Source organism: Gymnogyps californianus, chromosome 2 (genome assembly GCF_018139145.2).
Source record: "Gymnogyps californianus isolate 813 chromosome 2, ASM1813914v2, whole genome shotgun sequence".
NCBI lineage: Eukaryota > Metazoa > Chordata > Aves > Accipitriformes > Cathartidae > Gymnogyps > Gymnogyps californianus.
The window spans coordinates 32,468,590-32,495,720 of NC_059472.1; the positions used below are offsets into that span (position 1 = coordinate 32,468,590).

General features: G+C 40.1%; 1 protein-coding gene across 1 annotated transcript in view; it reads right to left on the reverse strand.

The window, feature by feature from the left end:
• ZC2HC1A (zinc finger C2HC-type containing 1A) overlaps positions 1-3,560 on the reverse strand; it is a 36,910-nt gene extending 33,350 nt beyond the window's left edge. Inside the window, exon 1 of the mRNA XM_050891670.1 lies at positions 3,513-3,560. Coding sequence (XP_050747627.1) covers positions 3,513-3,528 — 16 coding nt within the window. The 5' untranslated portion in view covers positions 3,529-3,560. The remainder of the gene's footprint in view (positions 1-3,512) is intronic.
• Positions 3,561-27,131: the final 23,571 nt, after the last annotated feature.

Sequence of the window (27,131 nt, forward strand, 5' to 3'; positions counted from 1 at the left end):
GCAGGCTGAAGGAGAAAGCTGGGGCTGGGTAAGCGCTGCCATTACCTACCACAGAGAGCTGGACTTTTGCCCTCGGACACAGCTGCCCCTCTGCCCTTTACTCCATAAGCAGCAGCAGTCCTGACCTGCTGGGATGGGCTGTGAACAAGTGTGGGAAGCGGCATTTAGTCGGCTGAAGCAGCTGTTGCCGGCATCCTCCCAGAAAAAACAACAGACTGGAGAGAAGCCGATCAAACGCCACCATTGGACTGCTCCAGCTTAAACAAAGTCAGGAATTCAGTGCTTGGATCCCCTCCTCCATCTCCTTCAAGCAAAACGGAGTGCAAACATGCCAATGTGACAGCTTTTTTCTTGCCATCCAGCAGTGAAAGCAACAAGCACATGTTAACCCATCAAAAATGGTCCTGAGATTCAGCACATGGTGGACTACTCAGGAATGGATTTTTAAACTCACCTTAGAGATCACTACACTTTCAGGCACAGACAGTCTATTGCTCTAAGTATTTTCACCAGTAAATTAAATGAAAATTGAAAAACAGCCTAACAGCACACAGGCTGCAAAGTAACAAACGCTGAGCTAGCGACTTTAAATTTAACACCAAATTTGTCACTTGTAGTGACAAGTGTGCACTGATTCCTTTTATAAAACTTGAAAGTTATAAATCTGACTTTTAGTATCAATCTAGTAATATAACAATACTGATATACAAATAAAATAATAAAGCAACAGACTTAAAAAAAGCAACAAAAGTAAATTTTAGAAGAAACTTTTAAGTCACACAGAAACCTACTTTGCCACTTCACTGAACATTTAAACTTGCACATAGTGAGAAAATGCAACTACAACACTGGAAATATTATTTAGCTTTTTAAATGACACTAATGCAGCTCCACAAGCCAACTAATACACGTTCAACTCTCCACATTATGGAAAGAATCATTATAAATTGGGTAGAGTTCTTTCTTATTAATAGCATGCTTAAATAAACAGAAATAAAACAGATCTTGCATCTATAATGCTGAGCTTCAGAAAAGCAAAGCACCAGCTTCTGCAGGCAGAAAGTCCAGGCCAAGCATTCTGAGCCTGAGGGGGGTCTTCCAAAGTCATAAAAACACACCAGCAGACTGCTGCCAAAAGACAAAGTCCTGCCCTTCACCATAATCACGTCCCTCGCACACACAACTGCCAGGACCTGCTGTACAAATCAGCCCTGGGAAATAATTTTGCTAAGCACTAACACAGAGAGGGAGCAGGCTGAGCCAGATTTCAGAAGCAGCCCGTACTTCCATGTCAGATGGATATGACTGTGCAACTATGCTTCTAAACACAAATTTAATCTAAAATGGCAACCAGCACCATTCTTCTGAGTTGCCAGCAGAGCAATGACTGGAAAAAAGCATAATATCCAATGAAACAATTTATTATTGTTACTGGTTTTGCCTACATTTTTCCTGTCTTAGGGCCACCTTTCTACAAAAACTTCATCTGAGCCTAACCTAATGTGCACCAAGAGAGACAGCTTAAACTGAAAAACTGTAAATAAATGCAAAACTACTTGCTTCAAATGTTTTGAAGCAAAAAAGGAAGTATTTTATGTTGTGGCAATTTGTTTAGAGAAAGAAAAACACAGCACGAAGTGACCCACAAAAATACAAAATACTATGTTCTTCAGTTTCAAGAAGTTCAGCATTCAAGGATGCTGGATAACAGTGTGGGATATGAGTGTTCACAATGCAAGGACAGCTGAAGTTTTAGAAATGGCTTATTACCTGTGCTATTCTCAAATTAATCTCGAGTGTTCAGAAGGAACATTTCACATCATGGAAAAATGCTTTGATAAGCTCTAGCTTTTGAAAGTACTTTCAAGAAAAGGTTCACAGAGTAAACATGAGATTTCACCTATGATTTAGCAGTTCTTCCTCCCACCACTCCCAGTACCTACTAAAATACAAACAAAATGTAAACCATTTCCAGCAAAGTCAGAAGCTGGACAAATTCTACTGCAAAATGACATGTTTTTTTCAGGCTTCTGCTGTTATCTGTAGATCTACTTTCTTCCCACCCTCTGTTACGAAGGTGCTAGAGCTTATACAACACAGCTGGCATAGCTAGCCTTGGTAAGTTAGCTCACAGCCAAACCAATCGATGGATGGGCTGCAGATGATATGCAGTCACAACTGCAGTCAAACACATAGCTTACTCAAAATTAAAGCAAGTTTTCCCCTTCTGGACAGGCAAAATATGATTGTCATAGGACTGTCATGAGAGTCAGAGTGCCTGATAAAGCATTATTTGATAAACACAGGACACTACCTTTCAAATTTAAAAGGCATTAATAGTCAGCAAAGCATAACAAGTAAATCAAATGAGAGAGAACCTCTTGGGATTTTAATGCCAAATCATGTTCAAATTTGTAGTCTTGATGAAGTCACTACACATAAGAACAGGTTTGATGACTGTAAAATCTACTAAAGACAGAAGACAGGTATTCAGTGAGAATTACTTCTGTTCTCCCACTGTGCTAGAAGGGATAAAGAACAAAGGCTAGTTTGTGCTCACTCCTATTTAAGCACTCACTTCTAGTGAAGCAGAGCACTGAAGACTTAATGACTGTTTTGTGATAGTTACTCAGAACAGGTCTGTATTTTTTCTTAAGTAATATGGTTAACGCAGCTTGCAAAACACAGTAATGACAGGCCTACCGAAATGCTCAGATAGCAAGCTGTAACTTCATAAATTCCAAGCCGATATCTATACTGTGATGGATACTCTGGAAAGTGATGATATCTTCATTAGCGCAACTGGCACTGCATAAAGTTGCAAATACTCTGTCAGCAAATGCGTACCTAGTCTTCACTGCACTGAACACTTCCATAGCATTATAAGCATATCCTAACACCCACCTTAGCCATCTGTTTGCAAAAAAAAGGATGCCTGGCAAAGATGCCCGCACGACTCGATGCCGTATCCACCCCCGCCCCCGCAGGGCACCCGCCGCCAGCGGCGGATCACCGAGCAGGCTCACCGCGCTCCGAGTTCGGCCGCGGCAGGAAGGGGCCGGCGGGGAACGGCCACAACCCCGCAGCTCGGCTGCAAGAGCCGAGCAGCGCCCGAGACAAAGCACAGCGAGGCCGGCCCTGCCCGCCGCGCCTCCCCGCCCGCCCCGCGCCCGCCGGCGCCCCCCAGCCCGCCGCGCTCCGCGCAGGGGCCCGCTGCCTCCCGCCTTTGTTCGCCGCCCCAAAAGCACGCTGCCCCCCTTCTGCGGCACACCCCCACCTCAGCCCCGTCGACCCCCCCAGCACTCCTGGCCGCGGAGGGAGGCGAGGCCGCCGCGCCGCCTCAGCGGGCTCCGAGAACGGGGGGAAGGCGGCGCCCGGGCCCCAGCTCCCACCGCCGCCACCGCCCAAGCACGCCCCGCCGCAGCACAAAGGCGCGGCCCGGCCCGGCTCGCCCCAGGCGCCTGCCGGCTGCCCCCGGCGAAGGGAGGGGACGCCCCGCCGCTGTCTCTCACCTTCCAGCCCCTCCATGGCGCACCCCGACCATCGGCTCCGGCCCCGCCGCTGCTGTGGCAACGCCGCCACTTCCCGGCCCGCTAACAACCGCCGCTCCCATTGGCCGGGCGGCGCGGGCGGGCGGCCCCTCACGGCCACAGCCCCGGGGCGGGCGGAGCGGCCTCTCCCGCGGGCACTGCCTGCCGCCGCTGCCGCCGCCGCCGCCGCCCCGCTCCTCTCCGAGCCTTCCTCCCTGCCCGCTCTGCTTCTGCGCTCTGGCCCCCAGCCCGCCCCGCCCCACCTTACCTCACCGGCCCGAAAACCCGCTGCCCTCCGGCCGCCGCCCGTGGCGGGGAGTCCCAGGCCCCCCTTCCGCCCCGCCCGGCCCAGGTGGTGCCACCCGCCCTTCGGCTGCGGCCCGCTGGGTCGGTCTTCCCAAGGGAGCAGGGCACCAGGTGTGAGCATCTTCCTGCAAAACCCAGTCTTAGCCCAACTCTGGGAGAACCTGACGTGTCGTATAGTCCATGCGTTGAGGTTATGCTATGATCAGGATCTTTTTCTTCCAAGAGCAGCACTTGTATATGAAGACCAAAGTAAAGCAAGTGAGAAATAACCGTGCTGTTTCAAAAAGCAACAGAGCCGTCGGTCTGGGTGGACACGGGCAGCAACGGAGATGGTGCCAGGGGCCCGCCGCCCTCAGCACCTATGAGCCGAACAGAAGGGTGCTGGGGTCCAGCGCAGTGTGTGGCCGTAGTGGGTGCCCCCTTGCTTGCGGGAAAACTATGGACAGGAAAAACGCAAAAAAACGGTTTGCAGGTTCGTGTCCTGAAAAATAATTGCAGGCAATGGATTCCTCCCTCTTTTTTCTTCCTATTATTTTCTTAACTGAAAGAGATGCTAATATAAAATTAATATCTGAGGGTATCTCCTGCTACAGAATAACACTTGAGTAATGGATGGTTTGGGAAAATAATACTACTAAATTGCTGTTGACTAGTGAACATGAATAATGCTTGATCCATAGTGAAATTCTGTTCCTTTTACAAGAGCTCTCCACACTTTTAGCAACAAAAGCATTTCAAGATTTTTTTCTTCAAGACATTATTTTAGAATTAATTCTTAAGATCTTTTATTTGTCTTTCTTGTAGCAATATGCCATGAGCAACTAATAAAGTTTTTCTATATAAAGTACAATAAATCTCATAGAAATTACTACTGTCTTTACAGGCACATGCAAATCATTTCTCTTCTTGTTCTAGACAAGTTGGTTGATATAGATTTGCTTGTCCATAGAATCACTGTCCTCATCACGGTACATCTGGAAATGCAACTCAAACAAAGCAAAACAAATACAGAAAACCTAAATTGAATCAGAGATTATGATCATGTTGTCTTCTCTGGACCCCCTTAGCACAGGACAAATAGATCCAGATGCTGCATGCCAAAGAGCCAGCATGTAAACCATGATTAATATATGATTAAAATCATCCTTTGAGACTAAAAGCTTGAATATATATGGTAATTCTAGCTGCAATTTTTCTAGGTAGTTTAGAACCATACTAAAAATACATTTCAGATTTGCCTTTGATCTATAAGGCTTATGCTTATAAAATTGCAGGCCATGCCAGAAGGAACTAGTTTGCCACCATGTTGCAGAGTCCTAAACTTCGCAAATTATCCATTAAATCTTTGACATAAAACTTAAATGAGCCTGTAGCTAGCAAGCATTTGCTGTTTAACTAACCATTAGGGTAACATATCAGAAGTGCACTTCCTTGCATGGTATTTCTGTACTTGGACTGCAAACTCAAAAACAGAGGCCTAGGATAATTTCATCTCTCAGCAGGCGAATCCTTTATAATGAAAACATAAACATAAATGTAATTTTTATCTTATGTTCTCAATTTAGTGAAGGGTTTCATATTAGAGGAGCATTTTGTTTGGTTTGGTTTGTTGTTTCTCTTTGAAATTTGTGGTTATTTTTGTTAAAAACTGGGGCAGGAGATAACTTCGGCTCACCCATCTTTAAGTGTCTGCAAAGTGGTGCTCACATGTGAGCTACCTGTCAAGTTCCCCAATATAGTCTATAGAGATTTGCCTCTGTAGTTAATACAGTCTATGGGATTGAGGGTGCAATCTGCCTGGCCAAATGTAATGCCTGTTTCAGGATGAGAGACAAGTAAATAGTCAATACCTGCATCAGAGTAGTCAAATCTTACTCTGGATTTCTTCAGGCTGAATCCTGTACTGAAAACAGACTTAATGCTTAGTTTTGCTCTGCAAAGGTGCTGTTGATTGATTTTGTCATCCCATTACTCATCTAAGAAGTGAATGAAATAAGAGCTGGCTTATAAAACGAATGGGCAAGTGGCCATTCTGCTGCAAAGCTAAAAGGTTCTCCTGGCTCTTGTGGCTGGTGTATGAACATTCGTTGCGTAACTATGCATATGGACGGCATACCTTAAAAAACTCCTGATGCTGAAAAGTAGCTGTCTTTTAAGTGTGGTGTGGTGTCCATGTGGGGAACAGGGCACTAGTCCTCTATTATCATAGCCACTGTGCTACATGAATGCCTTCATAAATTTACCTCCATACTGAGAAAAAACCCCAAGCCTATGTTATTCTGCTGTGGACCTACTACTCCAAATTCAAGTCTGTTCTGCAGTGACATTCCTATAACATTTAGGATTTTTTTTTCCCAAATTCTGTGCTAAATTTATTAATTGCTAGTTTGCACCATGTATGCTTGTGCCAACACTGATTTCTGGCTTAAGTATTTTCCTTATTGTTTACCTCTTTCACGTATTTATAGGCAATTAGCATGCATTCTGTTTCAGTATTTGGCTTGTTAGCCTAAACAAAATAGAGCTCTTCTAAACTGTCCACAGAAACTATGCTTTCCATTTCCATAGTCATCATGATACCCTTTCTTTGCACCTATTCCACATTAGTTCATATTTCATATATGATCAGAATCTTAAACTGTCCCTCAGAGGTGATCTCACTGCATTGCTTAGATTTCGTCACCTCTGCTGGGAATATTTCTACTAATGCATCTTAGGTTACATTTGCTATGTTATGGTAAGCTTGTAGGCACCATGTATATATTTAGCTCCTTTTCCATATCAGTTGTTTTGCAGAGGCAGCAATGATGATAGGAATTTTTGCCTCCAGAGAGTAATGCAGTCCGAACACCTTCTGTTCAGAATCTTCAGTATCTCTGAGAAGGACCAAGTAAACATGGCGCTAAACGCAAAAGTCACATCTCCCTTGCTCACACTTGTTTTAAAGAATTGAAATACAAAACTAACATAGACATGACTATCCATGACCAAATTCCAGAAGGAATTCCAAAGAAGAGAGGTAAAAGGTGATCTGCGGTAAGCTCAGGCATTAAGCAGGAGTATGGAGATGCCACCTAAGATTCAGACGCAGTTCCCCAAAAGACTTAGGTCTCTTTCTGCTGGCCAGTAAAGAGACGGTTTTTCAGTTTTAGTTGGTAAAAAAGAGGAGTCTGCCCACAGGGATAAGTTGTGAGTGGCAAGTTATGAGTTTGTGATAAATTACAAAGACTCATTTTCCCTAATGTTTGTGGGCATAGATAAAAGTTACAGCTTAGTCTGCATCTTTGATTGCATAAGACAACACCTTCAGAAGTGCCTAGAGACGTGGAATTTTGGTCTAAGGTTTGAAAGGGTCCTGAATTTCAAAATGTGGGGAAGCAGTGATACCAAATCTTTCTGCCAGAATCTGTCAAGGCCTCTTGCAGAAGAACGGGAGGACTGTACTCACAGGTCCCAGGTGTATTACTGATAGGTAAGGTTGTCTCTTTTCCTGGGCGTGATGCTCATGACTGGCAGAGCATGACTGGTCACACAATGAACTCGAGCCATCTCCTATGTGTAAGCCCTGTTTGTCATGCAGCTCCTCATGTGATAGAGGTACCTGGATTTTGATCATCTGAAAGGCACGGATCGATCACAGGATATATTTAGTAAAATGCAATGGGGAGAGGATTCTGGCATTTAGAAATATTCATATGGCCAACAGTCAACTCAGGTAAGGACAGCTGCTGCGGCAAATGGGCTGTGAGTCTTATAAACAGTTTAGACAGGCCAATAGGAGCTGTGGAATAAATATAGCTTACTGTATATATCAATATAGAAAACCCCCTAAACTGAAGCGCTCCAAATCATTAGTCACTTTAGAAAGTGACTCTGGGATCCAGAGTTTGACAATACATTGCCCTGGATCTTTGCAAAGCTGTGCCAATCCTTCATTTGGGGCAGAAGTGTCATAAAAGGACTAAGTCCTGTAAAATGATCAGAATTTCATTAACATTTCAAATGCTCTTCTTCACCATTTGAATCCCTGTCACGATGACTAAAATCTTTATAGAAAATCAAAACCTGTTCACTATCTTTCATGTTAATAATGAACATTGGGTAAAGAAGGATTTCCCAAAGTGGCATTTTAATTAATACACTTTGCACTGTAACTACCTTCTGGGAATTCAGATATGCTTGCACAGGGGGACTTTAACATTTAAATATTCCTAATAAGCTTTTTCTTACAATTAAGACTAATTGAGAACTACAGACAAGAATGATTACTCTCCTACTAAAATAATTCCTCAATTGAATTACTACAAGAGTGCCTTTTGTTCTTTTGTGGGTTATAGTCCCGATTTATATTCAGAATTGGAGTATTGTGATTTTGCTATCAATCTTTTTAGCAACCCAGGTTTTTTTCAGTACACTTTTATAGTTTTGTTTGCTGTGGGACTCCCAAAATAGACAGAACAAGACCAGAGGCCACAATGAAAATTGGTGAGCAGTGCTGGAGTGAACAGGTTTTGCTCTCTCCAAACATGAATTGCTCAATTTATAAAGCTGAGTCTAAACTGGGAGTATTAGAGCAAATGAGATGTAGTAATGCCCAAAACACAAATAGAAGAATAGTTTAAATTCTAGGATGCCATGCTGTTAGATATATTTTCTCAAGCCAAGTAGCCAGTAATAGGAGGAGGCGAGGGACTGTGACTTTATTTGAGGCTGTAATTTTTCAGTTGGATAGTAGACAACAAAAGAAAAGCTATTTTTTCTGTTGGACACTCACTGCTGGAGTAATGCCATATCTTCATGATCAGTAAACCATCACTGCTGCAGAAACCGGTTGTCCTTCTCCGATGACCATGGTTTCTCAGCTCTTCACTCTGACCTCCTTCTCCTCCTCCTTTGTGCTGGCCCAGATGTTCATGTGCTCAAGTGGTTTGGGGACTTACCCAGGTCCAACACTCCCCTGTCCGATCTATGCATCTTGCTGGCTACATGAACAGCTGTGCCAGCACAGGGAAGGGTGTCTGCATCAAAACCAGAATGGGTAGCCAGAGTCTTTGGACAAGAGAGAACTGACACTTCCATTGGTAGATTGTGTTGGTTTAGAGAGCAGATAAAATCAAGAGTCACTTCAGCTCAGCCTGTTGGACACAATGACAAAATGTGGAGGTTTTTCTCCAACAATAAGCCTGAGGATTTGCAAAAAGATTGCAAATTTCTAATCTCCCACCTCTGATGTTAAATATCCTTTTTAAAAACAAAATACCCTTACCCATTAAAATGCCAAGGCTTTTTCTGATCCAGAAGCACAAAAACCCCAGCACTTAAAATGCATCCCTGTGTGTAGGATTGGGTTGTGCTGTCTCTAAGGTGTTATATGAAATCCTAATGGGTCCATTATACAAGTCTCACAGGAGTTAATTTTTTTATTATTATTTAAATGAGTTCAAATCCTTTCATGGTTTTGTAGCAGCCATTTTACAAACAGAAGGGACAAAATGAGGAAAGCAGGCATTCCTGTTTGTTGCTTCTCAGTCTGGCTGAAATATGAACTGTTGGATGTTACCCTTTCTTCTTCCTCGTGTTCTCAAGAAATCCTGACATTTTGCTCCCCCAGATAGATGAATATTTAGACACTGCACCAAAATAGCAGCTGTGGAAAATGCTAAACTGTGAGAACAGTAGGAACTTCTGGAGAAGTCAGTTTCCCAAGTTGTTTGTGCTTCTGCCAGACATGTTCTATCATCAGCCTTTTTCCACTCCTCAAAGTACCCCATACTGCCCAAAGCAGAGGGGAGAGACCAGAGCTCCAGAAGAGAGTGAGACCAAATCCGTCTTCTTTAGGGTATGGTGTCAGTCTCCTCTAATTAGGGTAACAGCTTTCTTCTGCAAACTAAGGTATGCTTGTGGTATCTTGTCGTGGTTTAACCCCAGCCAGCAACTCAGCACCACGCAGCCGCTTCCCCCTCGCCCCTCCCAGTGGGGTGAGGAGGAGGAAAGGGGAAAAAAAAGTAAAACTCGTTGAGATAAGAACAGTTTAATAGCTGAAGTAAAATATAATACTAACAATAGTAATAATGAAATATAGTAATAATAATAGTAATGAAAAGGAATATAACAAAAAGGGCGGGGGGGGGGGGGAACCCAGTGATGCACAATGCAATTGCTCACCACCTGCTGACCGATGCCAGAGCCGCAATCTGCACCTCCCGGCCAACTCCCCCCTGTTTATATACTGGGCATGACGTTCCATGGTATAGAATACCCCTTTGGCTAGTTCAGGTCAGCTGCCCCGGCTCTGCTCCCTCCCAGCTTCTTGCACACCTGCTTGCTGGCAGAGCATGGGAAACTGAAAAGTCCTTGGCTTAAGATAAGCGCTACTTAGCAACAACTAAAACAGCGTGTTATCAACATCACTCTCACACTAAATCCAAAACACAGCACTATACCAGCTACTAAGAAGAGAGTTAACTCTGTCCCAGCGGAAACCAGGACATATCTGTAAAACCAGTACTGAGAAGCTGAAGTTTCAGGATTGAAGAAATAGGAGGATTAAGTTCTTTGCTTGCATATTCTTTACATTTTACATATTTGCTTACATTTTCTCTTTTAAAACAGGATTGCTTTTGTAGCACCACCTCACTGCCCAGCTGCACTTTTGTATCTGAAGGAGATTTATTTATTTTGCATGATCCAGGGCTCAAAAATTCAGTAATTCCAAATTTATGCATTAAGAATAAAATTCTGGTCTTTTATGACTCTGCATTTTTATGCTGAACTTCCAAATTACACAATACACACAGTTTTTCTATATAATCTGCTTCCAAGTCCTGATTAGACACATCATAGTTAAAGTTTCACTGCATATAGTACTTCTGCTGTTTTCTTATTTCCATATATTGGCATTTGCAACCTATATAACAGTCTTCAAATGTTGGGGTGTTAGTTTTCACAGTTCTACTAGCAGGTTAGTTCTTAAAAAATGAGTGGGAAAATCAGAGTACAGAATATGTAAACCAAACAGATTGACTTTTAGTAAATCCCCTGCACTGTTTGTGTTTCATTTCCAACACACTTCCACTCATCAGCTTGTTGGTTTAGGACACGATCTTGTTTTCTAAGGCATGGCACAAGCCAGAGCTCAGAGATTACTGAGAAACAAAGCAATGCTACAAAGCCGATTTTGCAAAGCCATTTTGTATGAGAGGGTTCCACAAAGCACTTCATGTGTTCCTCTTCCTTAAGTGCTTGCTTAGAAGACGGACTTTGCTGGGTAGGCATGTAAAAATTGGTTGCATCTATGTATTGTACAAACAAATTGACCACACAGCTGGTGAAATGTTCTACTCCTCTGGAATTCTCCAAATGCCTTGTATGGCAGTTAAAATTAAAATTATACATATGTACCATGGTCCTGTGGATGGGATGAGGTGGTTTCACCCTTTTAGGAGATTTTTTTTTTTAACTGAGAAATTAAAATGGCATTACAATTTAATCTATATTTATATTGTAATTTTATAGTGTTTTTCTTCACTATGCAGAGGAAAAGGTCATAATAAATCATAGTAAGAGTAGAATTTATTGACTGAACTTAGATTTTGTTTTAGAATAGAATATTCTGATACATTTGTTTCCTTTTTTATTTACCACTTAAGATACTCAGCTTCTTGCCATTTTCTGTCCCAGAGTATGATCTTGTGATTCTTCTGTTCTTAGACAAAAACCTAGACAGATTATGCAGTGCATATCATCCCTTATCACCTTGTGAGATGTGACTAAATTTGCACATTGGCATTTCTTCTCTTTGGGAATATGTAGCCAGGATATGGTGGTGAAAATCCTTCTTAAAACAAAGCATTTTTACATAGTAGTTTGGCAAAGAAGGAAAACTTTAAAGTTTCATCTAGTTTTAGATGAACATTTAGTTTCATCTAATCCAAGTGTCATTAAATTGGATGTGCTTTCCTTAAGTTAAACAAAAAGAGCCCCATCAATGAATTCTCCAGGCCTGTTCTAGTTGTAGCTGATCTCCCAGTGATTGTCTCTTAGCATTTTTCCTTCCAAAGCCACAACCTCACTCCATATGTGTCTTTGCCCTTTCTCCCTTTATCTCCTCTTACCAGTTGCATTTGGTGCACAGCCATGGTGAGAATTCCCTCTGTCTCATAATGATTTGTGATTTTTTTTTCCAAATGACAGATATGTGCATGCCCCACGTTGTTTTCTTGTATTAAGAAATATCAGTGAGTACACCTACTTACAGTGCGGGGTGAAAATCGGCTCTTCAGCCTCTCTAACACCCATCTCAACAGGCTATTGCGATAAATGGCTTTTTAGGTATAGAACAGTATACTGAAAGTTATCAACAAACTGAAAGTTGTTGTGGTAAATGTGGTGGCTCTCAGTCTGAGCTACTCTGAGATGGCTTTCTCTGTACAAGTTGGCTTTGCTATGTAGTTAGATGTTTGGATAAAAAATTAATTTCACCATATGATACAACTCCACTGATACTTCCAGATTCGTGTGCATACTTACGGAAGAGTCCTGACACATTTGGCACAGACTAGATTGTAAAACATTATTCATGGTGATGAATAGTTGCTCATGAGTGACTTTAATAATTACTGTAAGTTCTAATATAAAGAATTAATAAAATGTTGCATTTTATTTTTTAATTTGGATTTACCATCTGATGTGAAGTTTTCTTTTCCACATCTTTATAAAAAGTCACCAAATACACATGGGCTCCAACAAGAAACACAGAAATATTAGTCAATGCTTTCACTTTGAGTAATGGGCCCATGATACTGATGGCATCATACTGAACTAATTCAATAACTGGGCTGTGGCATACTTCCATTTTTAATCATAGAAATCAAAAATAGAGGGGATACATGCTAGCCTAGAATAATTCTCACAATATATTCTTAAATACTTTGTGTTATTTGATCGAACTGTAGAATTTAGAAGTACAAAAATCTTTAATTATTCGATTCACTGGAGAGTATTTTATTAGACATACCTTAATGTTTCAATCTCTTCTTTGGTTAACTGTGAAACTTTATATTGATTTAAAAGATTTACATACATTGGTCTCAAAACTGAAATTGAGTGAAGGTTGCTGTTTTTATCCAATAGTATGAGACACACTTTGAACTCAGAGCCTGAATTAAGCTGATCTTTGGTCCAAGATACTCAGTCTAAGAAAACCTATTTGGATATAGAAGCTATTACTTATGAAAATAATGGCCAGCAACTAAGGAAATCTTTTGATCTCAAACTGTTACTGACGCTGCAGTGTAAGACATGGAAAGAGGAAGTGAAATCACACAAAAAATCACAAGCAGAATGAAGAGTTGAAATTATGTCCTCTGACTCTTACTCGCAATCATCTTCCTTTTGCATGAAGAAAGCTAAATGCTTGCAAAATAAAAAATTAAATATGTGAGTTTGGCTTTCATTTAATACTGGGTACCAAAGGAGATTTTGAGAAGACAGTATTCCACTTTGATTACAACACTCTTTATGATTGCAGTATGGTGGGTTTGGTTTTTTTTTCCTTATACCACTTTCATGTTTTTCTTGAGGAGTTTGTTGATTTTAAACGGGATTCAATTTTATTTTCTCAACAGATAATATATAAAATAAGGTTAAGATAAAATGGGCAGGGCAAAATTCCTCAAATAAATATTTTTTATCTTGTGTGTGTGTACATCCATGTCTCTTATGTGCCTCTTCTTAGTCTTTGACCCGTGAACATGTTTTAAGTAAGTGCTCTGTTCAGTAGATTTTTATGTCCATTTGGGAAGGCCATTTAGATCTTAAATGTATCAGATGGTGCCAAGTACTGTCAATTAAAATGCAAAGGAGTTACTCAGAGGTCAACCGTAGGCAGTAATGAGAGAAAAAAATGGGTGTTTTGCTGGCAGGCACTGCTAATTTTCCCCCTCCTTATTGATTCCTTCCTTTGATTTTTCTTTAAATACTTTTGGAGAACTGATTCTTTGAAAGGTCTGGTTAAAACTGAAAAGGAGAAACAAGGAAAACAAACTGAGCTTCAAGCCCAAATTTGCATTTTTGAATATGATTTTTGTGTGCATCTAACTGCCGCTAAGCCAGCACAAATCTTTTACAGCTCTAGGATACTGACTTGTTACAGCTCCTGAAAAGTTCACAATACAATATTCTCTTTCCTGCAGCTCCAGCTGCCTCCCTCTGGTTCTAGGGACCACTTCATCCATTTTCCACCAGAATGAAATTCCTGCTTTTTGTGGACCTATGTTCATTAGCAATAGAACAGAAAGGTGTTGCTTAGCAATGTCTTGCAACTGGCGGTTCAGGTAGAAACCCCACTGAATTCTATTAGTCCTTTGAATACCTTAAAATCAGTCTCTTGTGTTGGCTTGGCTTTCTCTGAATCTTTCAGATTGTGCTATTTCCTATGTCCTCTGTCCAAATTTTCAAGCTTTTGTCTCCAAAGCTTTGCTTACAAGAAGAATTCCTCCTGCCACCTCAGTTTCTGTTCCTGGTTATCACTTCCCTCTGGTTATTACTCACCTCACTGTAAAGCAAGCCCCATTTGTGTCTTACAAGTCAGCACTCTGTGTACCTGCTGAATTTAGCCTTTAGCCCATATTTAAACATAGACATACCCTCCCTACTGACCAGACCTACAACATCAAGTTACCTCAAGGCTTGGTGCATTTGCCTTTGTGGCAAAGAAGGTGAATGGTGTCCTGGGCTGCATTAGATAAAGCATTGCCAGAAGGTCAAGGGAGGTGATCCTGCCGCTCTGCTTATCACTGGTGAGGCCACACCTGGAGCACTGGGTCCAATTCTGGACTCCCTAGTACAAGAGAGACATGGACATACTGGACATACTGGCACATGAAGGGACTGGAGCACCTCCCCTGTGAGGAAAGGCTGAGAGAGCTGGGACTGTTCAGCCTGGAGAAGAGAAGGCTCAGGGGGATCTCATCAATGTGTAGAAATACCTGAAGGGAGGGTGCAAAGAGGATGGAACCAGGCTCTTTTCAGTGGTGCCCAGTGACAGGACCAGAGGCAATGGGCACACACTGAAACACAGCAGGTTCCCTCTGAACATGAGGAAACACTTTTTCACTGTGAGGGTGACCGAGCACTGGCACAGGCTGTCCAGGGCGGTTGTGGAATCTCCATCCTTGGAGATATTCAAAAGCCGTCTGGACATGGTCCTGGGCAACTGGCTCTAGGGGGCCCTGCTTGAGCAGGGGGGTTGGACCAGATGACCTCCAGAGGTCCCTTCCTACCTCAACCTTTCTGTGACTCTGTAATTCATTCCAAACATACAAGTTCAGCACAGTTCCTGGCAGAGTCTGAACATCCCCTTGCACTAGTATTTCCATGTTAGAACTACAATGTATTAGGGATGAGTAGATTTCTCTTAGGTCTTTCAGTTTCCCTGCATTCAGACCCCAAACGTTTTGGACCTTGGGCCTTGGATGTGAACTACCATTTTAGCTCTTCCCAATTCTGTGCTTCCCTGTAAGTCCTCCATAGAAATCTCAAATGTCATTCCCATCAGCTGATGTGTTTAATCATCCATTAGCTTAATCAGTCATCTTTTGTGTATTTTATCCTATAGTTGTGTATATGCCAGTTCAGTTAATATGCTTGATGCATAAACATCTGGTAATTGCTAACAAAATGATTATTATTTTTGCCATGAACAGAAACAAAAATTAGAAGCAAATGTTGCCACTGACATTCGAGGTAATTGGTTTTTTCTTGCCAATGATGTACAATTACTGTGTAGCTATTTTCGTACGTAACAGATTTCTCAGTTCTAGTAGAAGAGCTGAGGTCCCTGTTTCATATCTATGGAGACAGGGATCAGCAGGCAGTGTTCTACTTGATACAGTAATTTTCAGGAGTTCTGCATTGTTCCTATTTTCACTGTGAATTCGGACACCTGTACTTGCTATCAAAATAGCATATGCACACCCTGCAAGGCTAATTCTCCCCTTTTTTGTTTGCTTAAGAGAACATATTTTTTCCAGGTCCCATCACAAAGTTTGTGTTTGCAGCTCTAAAACTCCAGCCTTTCCCAGTTTGAGGAAACACCATTTTAATAGAAAACATTGATTAGTTATGAAACATCCCCATTACTCCTATGGATCATTAAAACACTATGAAAACAGCAGAGAGGCTGAATTTGTATGCTGCTGTGGTATAGACGATTGATGTCCTTATCATGCCATCAGTAATTCTTTGGCGAGTGATATTGACAGAAACAAGGCTTTCTACAGGTGTAGGAAACCATGCAAGATGATTGTAGGACTTGGCAAGGAAACTATTTTGGCTTCATTTTCAGAAAGAAAGATTCTTCCTTTTCCAGTACTCATTTTTAGCTACAGTTCTTTTAAAAGACCAGTAGAAAGCCTTTTTCTGTGAATGGAAGGGCATCATTAAAGGTAAGAAAAAACTTCCTGATCCAGCTGGATGCTAAATAATAAAGACTGAAAAGTGCTGTCCAACCATGAAGCAAAACTAGGTGACTCAGTATGGGCATGCACTGTCATTGAATATCAGAACAATAAAACAAGCTTATTCTACCTTTTTCTCACAGCAACTCCATAATTCATAGAATCATAGAATCATAGAATGGTTTGGGTTGGAAGGGACCTTAAAGATCATCTAGTTCCAACCCCCCTGCCATGGGCAGGGACACCTTCCACTAGACCAGGTTGCTCAAAGCCCCATCCAGCCTGGCCTTGAACACTTCCAGGGAGGGGGCATCCACAACTTCTCTGGGCAAATTCCAGGAATTCCAGGAATATTAATAAGAGGGTGTAGATTTTTCTCCATGCTTGAGAGTAGGTGAGAAATATCTGGTTTATATGTTTTGATCATTCTGTTTATGGGTATTCATCTATCCGCTACAGGCAGAAAAACAGACTGAGAAATCTTTTTTTTCATTAAGTTAGCTCTTTTTTTTATGGCATTATGTTAGCTCCGTACAAAAGAACCAAATATGTTTATATACATATTGTGAGTAATACAGAAATGTAACAAAATATATTTGTTAGAGGGGTTTTTTTTATTATTTCACTTTCTGAAGAGATGAATGAGAATATTTATCTATTATTTGGCTCTGCCTTTCATTTTGAAAGATGTGTTTTTTTTTTCCTTACTTAATAATAACTGAAAGAGTGGTATTGGTTTTTAAAAGGTGTTGACCTCAGTGCTTGACTTTCTAACTAAAGGAGGTTACACCCACATAATTGGTGTAGAAAAAATGTGACCCTTTGTTATTAGTAGATGCTAAAGCTCTCTTGTATCCTTTCGTGTGTTCAGTATGTGCTTCCAAAACTATCAGCCTGAGTTCTGACCTCACATTCTTACAATTTCTTACATTATTCTTTCTTCTTATAGTTACTATGCAAACGTGTCCTTCATTTCAAAGAGGATTTTGCCTGAAGGAGTTGTGCAAAAATGCCCCTGTGCTTTATTCAAAGATGAATTCCTAAAGTTGTGAAGGTTCAGCTCAGTTAGGAAACTTTTAAGTAGGAGTAGAGAGTGAAACACAGTGATGTGGTCAAATGCCATTTTGAAAATAGTAATGCTGTTTACCTAACAACCCTCCTAAAATTCTAGGCAGGCCCTGATACAGAACTCCTTTTCCTTATGCAAGCTATTATAATATTATATTAAACAACAAAGGCATTCACTCCCAGAGCTTTTTAGTAATGCATGAAGGGATTGCTACATAGTCTTCTCCTGTTTCTACATTGTTTAATTAACCAGTAAGACTTAATTACTTAGTAAGGTTTATCATTCTCTACCAAAATCTCACTAGAGAGTGCTGAAAAGCATGTATCACCAATTACAATTATCATAACTGCAATAATTTATTATAGCTTTTTCATTAGCCAGTCCTTCCAAATTTGTTAGCCTGTGACGTGGTCAGGAAGTGTGAGGAGAACATATCTCTCTCTGCAGTAGCCTCTTCTGAATGAGACTTCACAAAAGTGATAACAGTAAAGCCTGTGCTGCCACAGTGACTGTGGAGTCCTCTGGTGTCTGAGAGCCTCTGCCCAGAGAGGACGTTCTCCCTGACGGGCAGTGCTACCTCTTCTTTCTATTCAGGTCCCCAGAAGTGTAAGTCATGATTGTTCTGGGTACAGAGCACTGGTAAGATACAGGTGAAGCTTTGTAAGTGTTCTTTACTTAATGCAATACAGTCAAGCTAAATGCTTGAAAACCTTGGAAATAAATGTTTTTCTTAAAAAAGAGGAAGAAGAAGAGATTGTCATGATCTGTGATTGCCTTAATAGGCATCCATCTGCTATGTGACTTCATAGCTTGCTATGCTATGGTGCATCCATCTGCTATGTGACTACATAAAAGATGACTACAAATGGCTTTCTGAAATTCTTAAAGAAAAGTACCCTACTCCATAACTCAGCGCTGCAGGACTTAAAACATGAAATGGGACAAGGTGAAGTGTAAAAGAGGGAAAATTCATCTACAATTATTCAAGAAAACAAAATTCCAACTTGACTCTACAATTCTTGGAAGATGCTTCAGTCTGGGATGTCTGGCTGCTTCACGCCTACCAAGGGGCTGCAACAGAAAGCCAAAAGCCTGTGTGCTGTTGGAGAGGTCCAGTCCCAGCTGGAGCAGAAAGGTAACACATTCTGTGACCAGCAGGACTGGAGAAAAAGCTCAGCATTTCTAGAACTGGAGTTGCTAATGCCACACTTCAAAAAGAAGAACCAGGCTGGGAAAGTCTGAGGAAAGGTATTCACAGAAGCAGTGAATAAGGCATGTCCTTGCAGAAGAAATCTAACTGTCCTACCCTATTCTTGAAAATGCTGCTGTAAACCAGAAATTGAACCAGAAGCATGGTGTGCATCGGGTTTTCGCAATCTCTGTGCACACTGTCTGGCTGTCTACTGTGTTCTCTGGCCTTGTAAATGTTTTAATTTCCAAACGTCCTCTGTCATCTCTTTAAAAGCATTCAAACCATGAAGAATTCCTCCAATAGATCTCACACGTATTACTATAATTATGTTTAATTGGGCAGTGTATGGTGTTGACAAAGTTACCTTCCTCTTCACATACTTTGAGTGTAGAAAAAATGTTTCAAAATGTACCAGACATCATATCTTAGAAAGGATCTGGTCTGTAGGGTCTAGCAAGCATGGGATGAACCCTCCTAGAATACAGCACTGCACATCTAAATTGGAGGACCCAGGCTTGTGCCCTTGTGCCCCTCAGCCCCACAGGGAAGTAAAAATTTTGTGCGTATCGGCTCACTGTCCCCACTCACTCTAATGGTTTCCATTAGAAGGAAATTGCATCCACTGGCCTAAAATGCCCCTGTTTGGGACAATGAGAAAGTCAGGTGTACTGAAGACAGCACTTGACCTCAGCAAATATAGTTAGTAAGTTCCAAAAAGCACCACATCTCAGGTAAAGAGGATTTAGCATATGAGACCTTCCCCTTTTCCCCTCCCAGTAAAAAAAGGTGAGGGTGAAGTAGAGAGGTGGTATCACCTAGGTTCATGGGTATGTCAGTCACCAGGGTGGATATGTCCTAAGGATAAAACTTGGAGGCATGTAGAAGATGTCTGTTGCTGATACATACTATTATATTAAATTAATTACTTGCCATGTATTAAATATATGCATACAGAGATTTTATTTTTTACCCTTATATGGACGACACCATGTTTCTATTTGGGTGACTATTTTGTGAGAAAGTCTTGCAGAGTCAAGCTATGATGAAAAAACCGAACTCAGTATTTTATTTTTATACCTAATATAATAATAATAATAATAATCATCATCATCCCTCCTCATGACTCCTCAAAGTCGCAAAGCTGAATGGCAAATAAATATGAGGGGAACGAAAATAATCAAGGTTTTGTTTGAAAGGTTGGGTTTTTGTTTGTGTTTCAAATTTACTGTTTGGTCTTCTGAACTTTCAGAACAATATGCTATTCTCAGATGCTGCTGTATGGCTCTAACACTGTAAGCAGTAACAATATTGTATTCATATGTTCAAGGAAAGAACTGAGCTCCGAAATATCTTTGCTGGATTCTGTTAAGGATAATTTTTTAGGATAAAGACATTTTGCATGAAAGGAACTCCAGTCCCATGTTGGAACCCTCCCTGGTGGACCTGAAGTAGCAATTATGCAGCAAACACGCCCTAGGAATAAATACATCTATACACAGATTTAAATCCTGCTGAAATATGAAGCTGATTTACAGCATGGGCTTGATGCAGAAATTATAGGGTACAGTTGATTCCTGCTCTCAAAGCAAATAAATAAGTGTAATATTCACTTCAGCACTATTACTCTAGGTAGGAACTGAATTTGCCCCAGCAGTCTCACATCTACTCAGGGACAATGTATTATAGAGAGATGGAGTCAAGGGAAAACTCCCACTTGTAATTTTCTTTTTTTCAGATGACCACTCAATTTCAGTGTCTGAATTCATCAATTGCTCTAGTCATAGTTATAGATTTATGGTATACTTTTCTGTCATACATATTCCTATTTCTGTACATACCAGATACACCTTTCTGTTAAACACAGCTGTATAAGCTCCATTGCTTTTTCTATTTGTTTGAAGTATATTTTCTTAGTGAAGAATAGGTCTTTGTTTATAAAAGTCTTATCAAAATATTTTTTCAGAATACTGTAAAAGCAATTCCCCAGGTCAGGAAAGGACTAACTCCAATGATTTTGTAGATTTTTTTCTTACTCTGCCCCCAAATTTTATTCATCCAGTTGTATGTTTCTCTTGATGAAGGATGTTTTGGGATTTTTTATGAACTAGCAACATCATACATGAAAAAGGCAGGTTGTATTATAAAGGCAAAGGCCCTCGGATGGGGAAGCAGTGGTTAAGTGACAGCTTCAAAAGCGGCTGTTTGTTGCTAGCCTCTCCCAAAAATTAGCCTGGAATATTAATGCCAGAATGAAATCTGCTCCTAGATGCCACTAATTGGTTGAATAGTTATAGTTTAAGGAGGTTTTATTGTTCTTGTTGTTGGAGGGAAGATGTTGGTTATATCTAGATTTCAGATCAGTCATGGTTTGTGATCTCTCCTGTGAGAGCTGAAGAGAGTTAATAAATGTTGGACTGCGTTCATGAGGAGGATGCAACTATTGCAATTCTCTGTCCTTTGAGGATGCCTAGACTGACTCTGGGTTATGGGCATAGAAATGGGATCTATGGAAGTCATGTGCCTGTAGATAAGCCTGTAAAGAATAGCACAAGGTGGTGTTTAAGACCTGCTTGTCAAGGATGTAAATCTCTCCCTTTGGGCTTGGGGGTGCCTTTCTCTTCTTTGGCTTGACTGCTCTTATTAAGCATGTAAATCCCTTTGAGTAGTTTCCTTTGAAGATGAGCTTATCGGTCCTACTCTTTTTCCTTAAAGAAAACAATCAGGTAGTTTTGGACCCATTGTCAGGTAGTCTAGTGGCTAGGGCATTCACCTGGGAGAAGGTAAGGCCTTTAATTTCTTTTTACAGTGGGGAAAGCTTTAAAAGGAAGGCTTGAGAGTCTCAGCACCAGAATACTTTCTTTCCTAGAAGGTAGATGATGGAGATTCAAAGCCTCAGACAAAGGATGGGATTTATTCTGAACCTTTGATGTCACGGATCAAAGCTTTAATCTTCAAACTGTTGTGGAAACAGGCACTGTTGCTACATCCTTTGATAAAGTGGTGTCCTAGGAAGACTGAATGTTAGACTAAGACACGGTGTACTGTCATGATCATCTGGCCCCTGTTTTGTTTCACATATGCTTGAGGTACTTTCTTTAAAGAATAAAATGCCCCAAAGTTTCTGTGGCTTTCAACAGGAAAGGGGAAGAGATCTCACCTTCAACCACAAAGGGACACAGCATCTAGACCTTGAGCTATATTTAGGTCCCTTATTTAAGGTTTTTTAGTTTTGACTTTAAAAGATCAGCTGGCAAAAGTGATGAATAGCTGTCTAAAAGAGAAGGAACCCAACTTTCTGGAAGAATGAAGGTTTTAGGAGGCAGTTCTGGCCTTGGTAGTCTCATACTCAGTGGCTGTCATGCTCAGAGCCACTAAATGAGCTTAGTCAAAAACTCTGAGTCAAAGTCTCTCTGCGGGAGAACCCTTCCCTCCAACGCTTATTTCAGCTTTCTGGTAAGGATGAGTGAGCATATCAGCTTACGGCTAAAAGATGATAAATGAAAGAAAGGGCTAACCTTTTTCATGTGTGAAGCTTCATGGTTATATGCTGCACCTTCACTTCATGTACAGTGCATTTGTACTTCCTTGTGTTGCAGCCTGACAGACTGGTTCATAGAAATCATAGATTTCAAAGCCCAAGCTGTCAAACTACAGCATGAAAGCTTTTAAGATAAAATTGCTTACTTTTCCTGTAATGTATCTGCAAAAGGCTTGGTGTACTATCTTTACTGGAATATAAATGCTAACGTGCCATTACATCTCCATAATGTACATGTGATCAAGCATACAGCTTTGAATTAAATAGTTCATTTATTTGAACAAAGACAAAAATAATCTCAGCCTGCTTGGACTAGTTAGGTATTATAATGCTCATGAAAAATGTGTTCTGCTTTTCCTATTGCTGAAACTGAAAAAATAACGACTGGATTGCCATGTGATTGTAGTTGGTGAGTCAAGCGATTTTGCTGCTTGGGGAAATTGTACTGTTCTCATTATAGATTATAGAGATATGCAATATGTAATATGTATCTATAATATCTATATATGTCTATATGATTATATCTGTATAAATGTAGTTAGTATATCTCCATATAGCTATATCTAATCCATAAGATTAGACTGAGATATAGATGGAGATATAGATATAAATAAAGATATATAGGTATAGATATAGATACAGATATTTTGTTGATGAACCACATGGTTCAAGAAACAAGTGTTAGGAAAGGGAGCCTTTCACTTGTCTGAACTCATTCAGACCTTAAGTGGACAAAACCTATTACTCCTGGCTGAGTAGTGGAATAGATTGATTTTCTTAGTTGGTATGCTTCCATATTATGAAAAAAACTCATCAGAATCTTTCTGAAACCCTTCCTAAGTGTTCTCTGGGCTGTAGACAAAACAGCAGAATAACAAAACCTGAATTTTCACCTTGAAGCTGTTAGCTACAAAGTGCACATGCTTCTCTGAAGCTGCACATTTCCTATGTAAAAATGTGTGAAAAGCCTTTTTATTTTACTCAAAGAGGCCAAAATGGGCTAATCTTTAAAGTATTAAAAGTAGATGTCTCAGGCTCAAACAAGCAATGTATTCAGTCTTCAGAAAGTGGCAAAACAAAGTACAGAGTGAAATGTCAGTATATGGTACATAAACAGTAAAAAAGGAAATCAGTTTATTAGTATGTACGAAACATATTGGTAAAAAAGTAATAGATAATATGTAATTATATTGAATTCTATTAAATATCATGTTCAGTTCCAGACATCACCACTGGTCTAATTCGTTATGATAGTTCTTCTGTTATATTCACTTTGCAGCACTATTCAAATCTTAAAATAGAAAAGAACATGGTAGTAGATGGAAGGGAAATATGTTTCAAGGTTACATATATCTCCCTCCTCCTTCTACTGTGTAAGTGCAAAGAAATATGGTAATATGAAATACAGTAGTGTCATGCTGTCCCTTGAAAATAAAATCACTGGCACAACCCAATCCATAGCTTTTTCATATATGAAAAAGTTTTCAAGTTTTCATGTAAGAACAATTTTCAAATTCATTTCAAATATCACTGAAGGTTTAAAAGCGGAGACTTGTAACCGTCTGTTACCACTGAAGGCACTTAATTGTCAGCTCAGTCACGCACTTTTTTATGCAATACGGTTGCTAAAGTGAACTCCAGATGCCTGTTACTGGCGTTAATTAATATCCTTTCTTTAGAACCTTGCACGGCTGGTCAAATCAGTATCTTTTGGGGTACTGCTTTGATTACCATTTCCAAGTTGTTTTTTTTAGCTCAGTAGATTATTGTATGTTGAGTAGTAGTATCGGTGTGTTTATTCACCGCAAACTCATTGTGAATCATCTTGTGTCTAAATCTGCAAAGCCTTATTCACCCAGTTAAAGTGGTTCCTAAAACATAATGATGACTATAGTGAAAATGGTACATATTTTTGGAATAGCTGTTCCACTTTGGATATGAGCCCTTGCTATCTCATTTCATGAGAAAGAGCAAAATGAATAGAAAATGAAGATGAAAAGGCAAGTTTGTGAGTCCTGATTCTCCAGTGTATGGGTGTAAGGAAATATTCATGCTAGAAACTGCAAAACCCATAAGGGGAATTGTCTGTGTAACTAAGCCAGGTAGTCCCCTCAAACGCTTTTTGTAGGGGGCAATTCAAAGAACCTAAACTAGATTGTGCTTCTTAATCATCCCCTGGAGAAGCTTCTCTCTCTGTTGACTCTGGACATAGAAAATTAATTCTATCTCAGCCAAAACCAGTACACTTGGTTAGATGAGGGATAGGAATCATTGGCTTTAAATTGGACCAATTTATTTAGTGAAACCTGAGGGCAAAAAATACTCCATTAATTCTCCTTGTGATTGAAACCCTCACCAAAAATTTATCAGCTGAATCTGCTTCTGGTAGTCAGAGTGTACCTCCACATGAGTTTTATACTAGTCCAAGTGTATTGTCTTCAGTGAAGGGAGTTTTTATGGGATTGCTTTATAGTCTGTATAAATCAGATGCCCTCTTTTTTAAAAACTGTGTTATTTTTGCAGAATGTACTGAGCACAGTCTACTTATTATTTGTGTACATGTAGTGTGGTGTAAAACTCAAAGTAGTTACTTGCTTCTCTTCTAGCTTGAAATTAACTGCTCAGTTCTTTACATTCACTTACTTTCAGTATTACTGTGAAAATGTTTAGGAAACTGGAATATCTACTGAATAGTCTCACTTGCCCTGAAGAAATAAAAACAGCAGAAAAAAAATAACAATCAGTTTTAATATGGGAGATAAAAGTAGTAAGTTCTAAATGTTTTCTGACTTCACAACACATGAATAACAACCACTGAAGTATTTTAGAGAAACAGAATAATGCTTCAGAGAACAGAGCCTGAATATTTCATGGGAGACAGCAGGGAGGGACCAAAAAGATGTTGTGAGCTCTTAGGAAGCTGTTGACTGACCTTGCGGGTAGCTGACATGAAAGCAGGTCTCCTGCAGGTCAAACACTGACAAAAATACTATGTTGATGCATCTGTGTACAAGCTTTGCATCAACATAATTGATGGTAAAACCACCATGGTAGAATAAATAAGGTACTTCGCCTTTTGACACAACAGTGTCTCCAGGACAATACAGTGACAATACAAGGAGCTGATATTAACATCAGATATTTTATGGCCAAAATTTGGTTGAAGAATGCTATTTAGTAAAGGGTGTGGATTTTTCTGTAATATTAAATATGGGAGCTTGTTTTGCTTTGACTTTCATAGGCCAGTAACTAGTACAAAGCACACCAAAGAAAGGAATGTCTGCCTATTTTTTCCAGTCCTTGAACATTCATATTCATATATATATGTATATATATATCACAAAAGTACATAGTTTTCATCAGGGAGATTTATCATTTTCAGCTTTCAAAAACAAGGAAGTTTTAGGGAAGAATGTGTCCCCAAACAAAAGAAACAGAATCCACAATTGGTAAGGTTCACAGGTGGCTACATACATTTAGGTATACCAGTAACTCCATTGGAGAAAGCTGTGCATGTGGCAGAACTGTGTTTAGAATAGTTAAATAGCAATTCAATTTTTCAATTTCAATATGAGTGATACAGGCACAACATTTTTGTTATGTTTGGGAGTACCGTTGCACAAGAACTTACCATCAGTGTCATAATTCATATTATTACAATATTCTGTGGACCCTGAATTTGTGAAAGCATAGATAGGCTACTTTAAAGGGAATGTAATTTCTCTCTGCGGCTTTGTCTCGTGCAGAACTATTTCATAATGCTAAAAATGATTGGTCTAAAGACTTGATTTTGAAGAAGGAACATATTATAGATAGTGTAATGAGAAATTTGTTGATATAAAATGGAACCCACTGCAGCACTAGGTCACTTTTCAGACATCAGGAAAGAAGATAGAAATGAGGTTTACTTACCAGAGTTGTGGCAATATTGATTATGTGTTATCATAAGCAAATATTATGTGGTTGAGGTGAATGGACAATCCTTTATTTTGGCAAGTATTGCCTTTAGAAAGGCAGGTATTTTAGATTGTGGACTTTTCCAGAGCTTCTAACACCTGCCAAACCTTCTTGAAATGTGGTAGAATTAACACTGAAACAAAAGGAGAAGCAGTAACAGAATATCATGGATTAAAAGTGATGCCCTAGAGAGCTATTTTGGACTGGAGACAGTAGAAAGCTTCCGTCTTCTTAGCTGTATGTACATAAACATGCAGCAACGTTGGTGAAGAAGGCTCTCTCTGAGATTTTTTGTCTAGTCTGTTTTAGGCATTTGAGATTGACATCCTATCTCAGGACTCTTCTGGTCTTTTGTAAAAACATGTTGAAAAGTTGTATTTCTTTGAAGAAAGAAAAAACTAAAGCCTAGATGTGAGACTGCCTGTCAGCAACAGGACACAATTTGGCAGGTGAGGTGGAAGAGGTGGTAGGACTCTAATTGCTGCATGGTATTGTTAATCTTCAGAAAAGAAGCTTTCTGAGACTTCTGCACTTTTGTGTAGCATAGTAACACGTAAGTATGTTTTACCAGCCTTTCCTGGTGTTATGCCTGGGATTAGTGATATAGTTTAGGAGTACATTGTGTCCTTTCATATCCTCCAACACTAAGCCTCTCTGTGAGGAAATTGCAGACAGGCTTGTTTAAAAGATTACTAAAATGAAGTGGCTTCTCATCCACCTTTCCGTATGATCTCTTCTTTTCTGCACTGAAAAGCTGCTCTCTTGTGTTTCTTTTCTCTTTGAAACATCTTGGACTACTTACGGTAATAGCCACCAAATCCCTTCATTATTGGTCTTTTCAACATCTAGTTGCTTGGCCCTGATCATGAGATTAGCACCAGGAAAGAGAGGTCTATCATAAGCACCCCTGTAATGCTTTGGAAGATCCCCTCTTGTTCTTCTGAATTTGCCTTGATGACATTTCTGTTTGTTTTTTTTTTCCAGGCATTCCAGTAAGCACAAACTTCCCACAAATATCAGAAGAGTATTCTTTGTTTTTGCTATGATGACTTATTTTAATTTAAAGCCTATTTGATATACT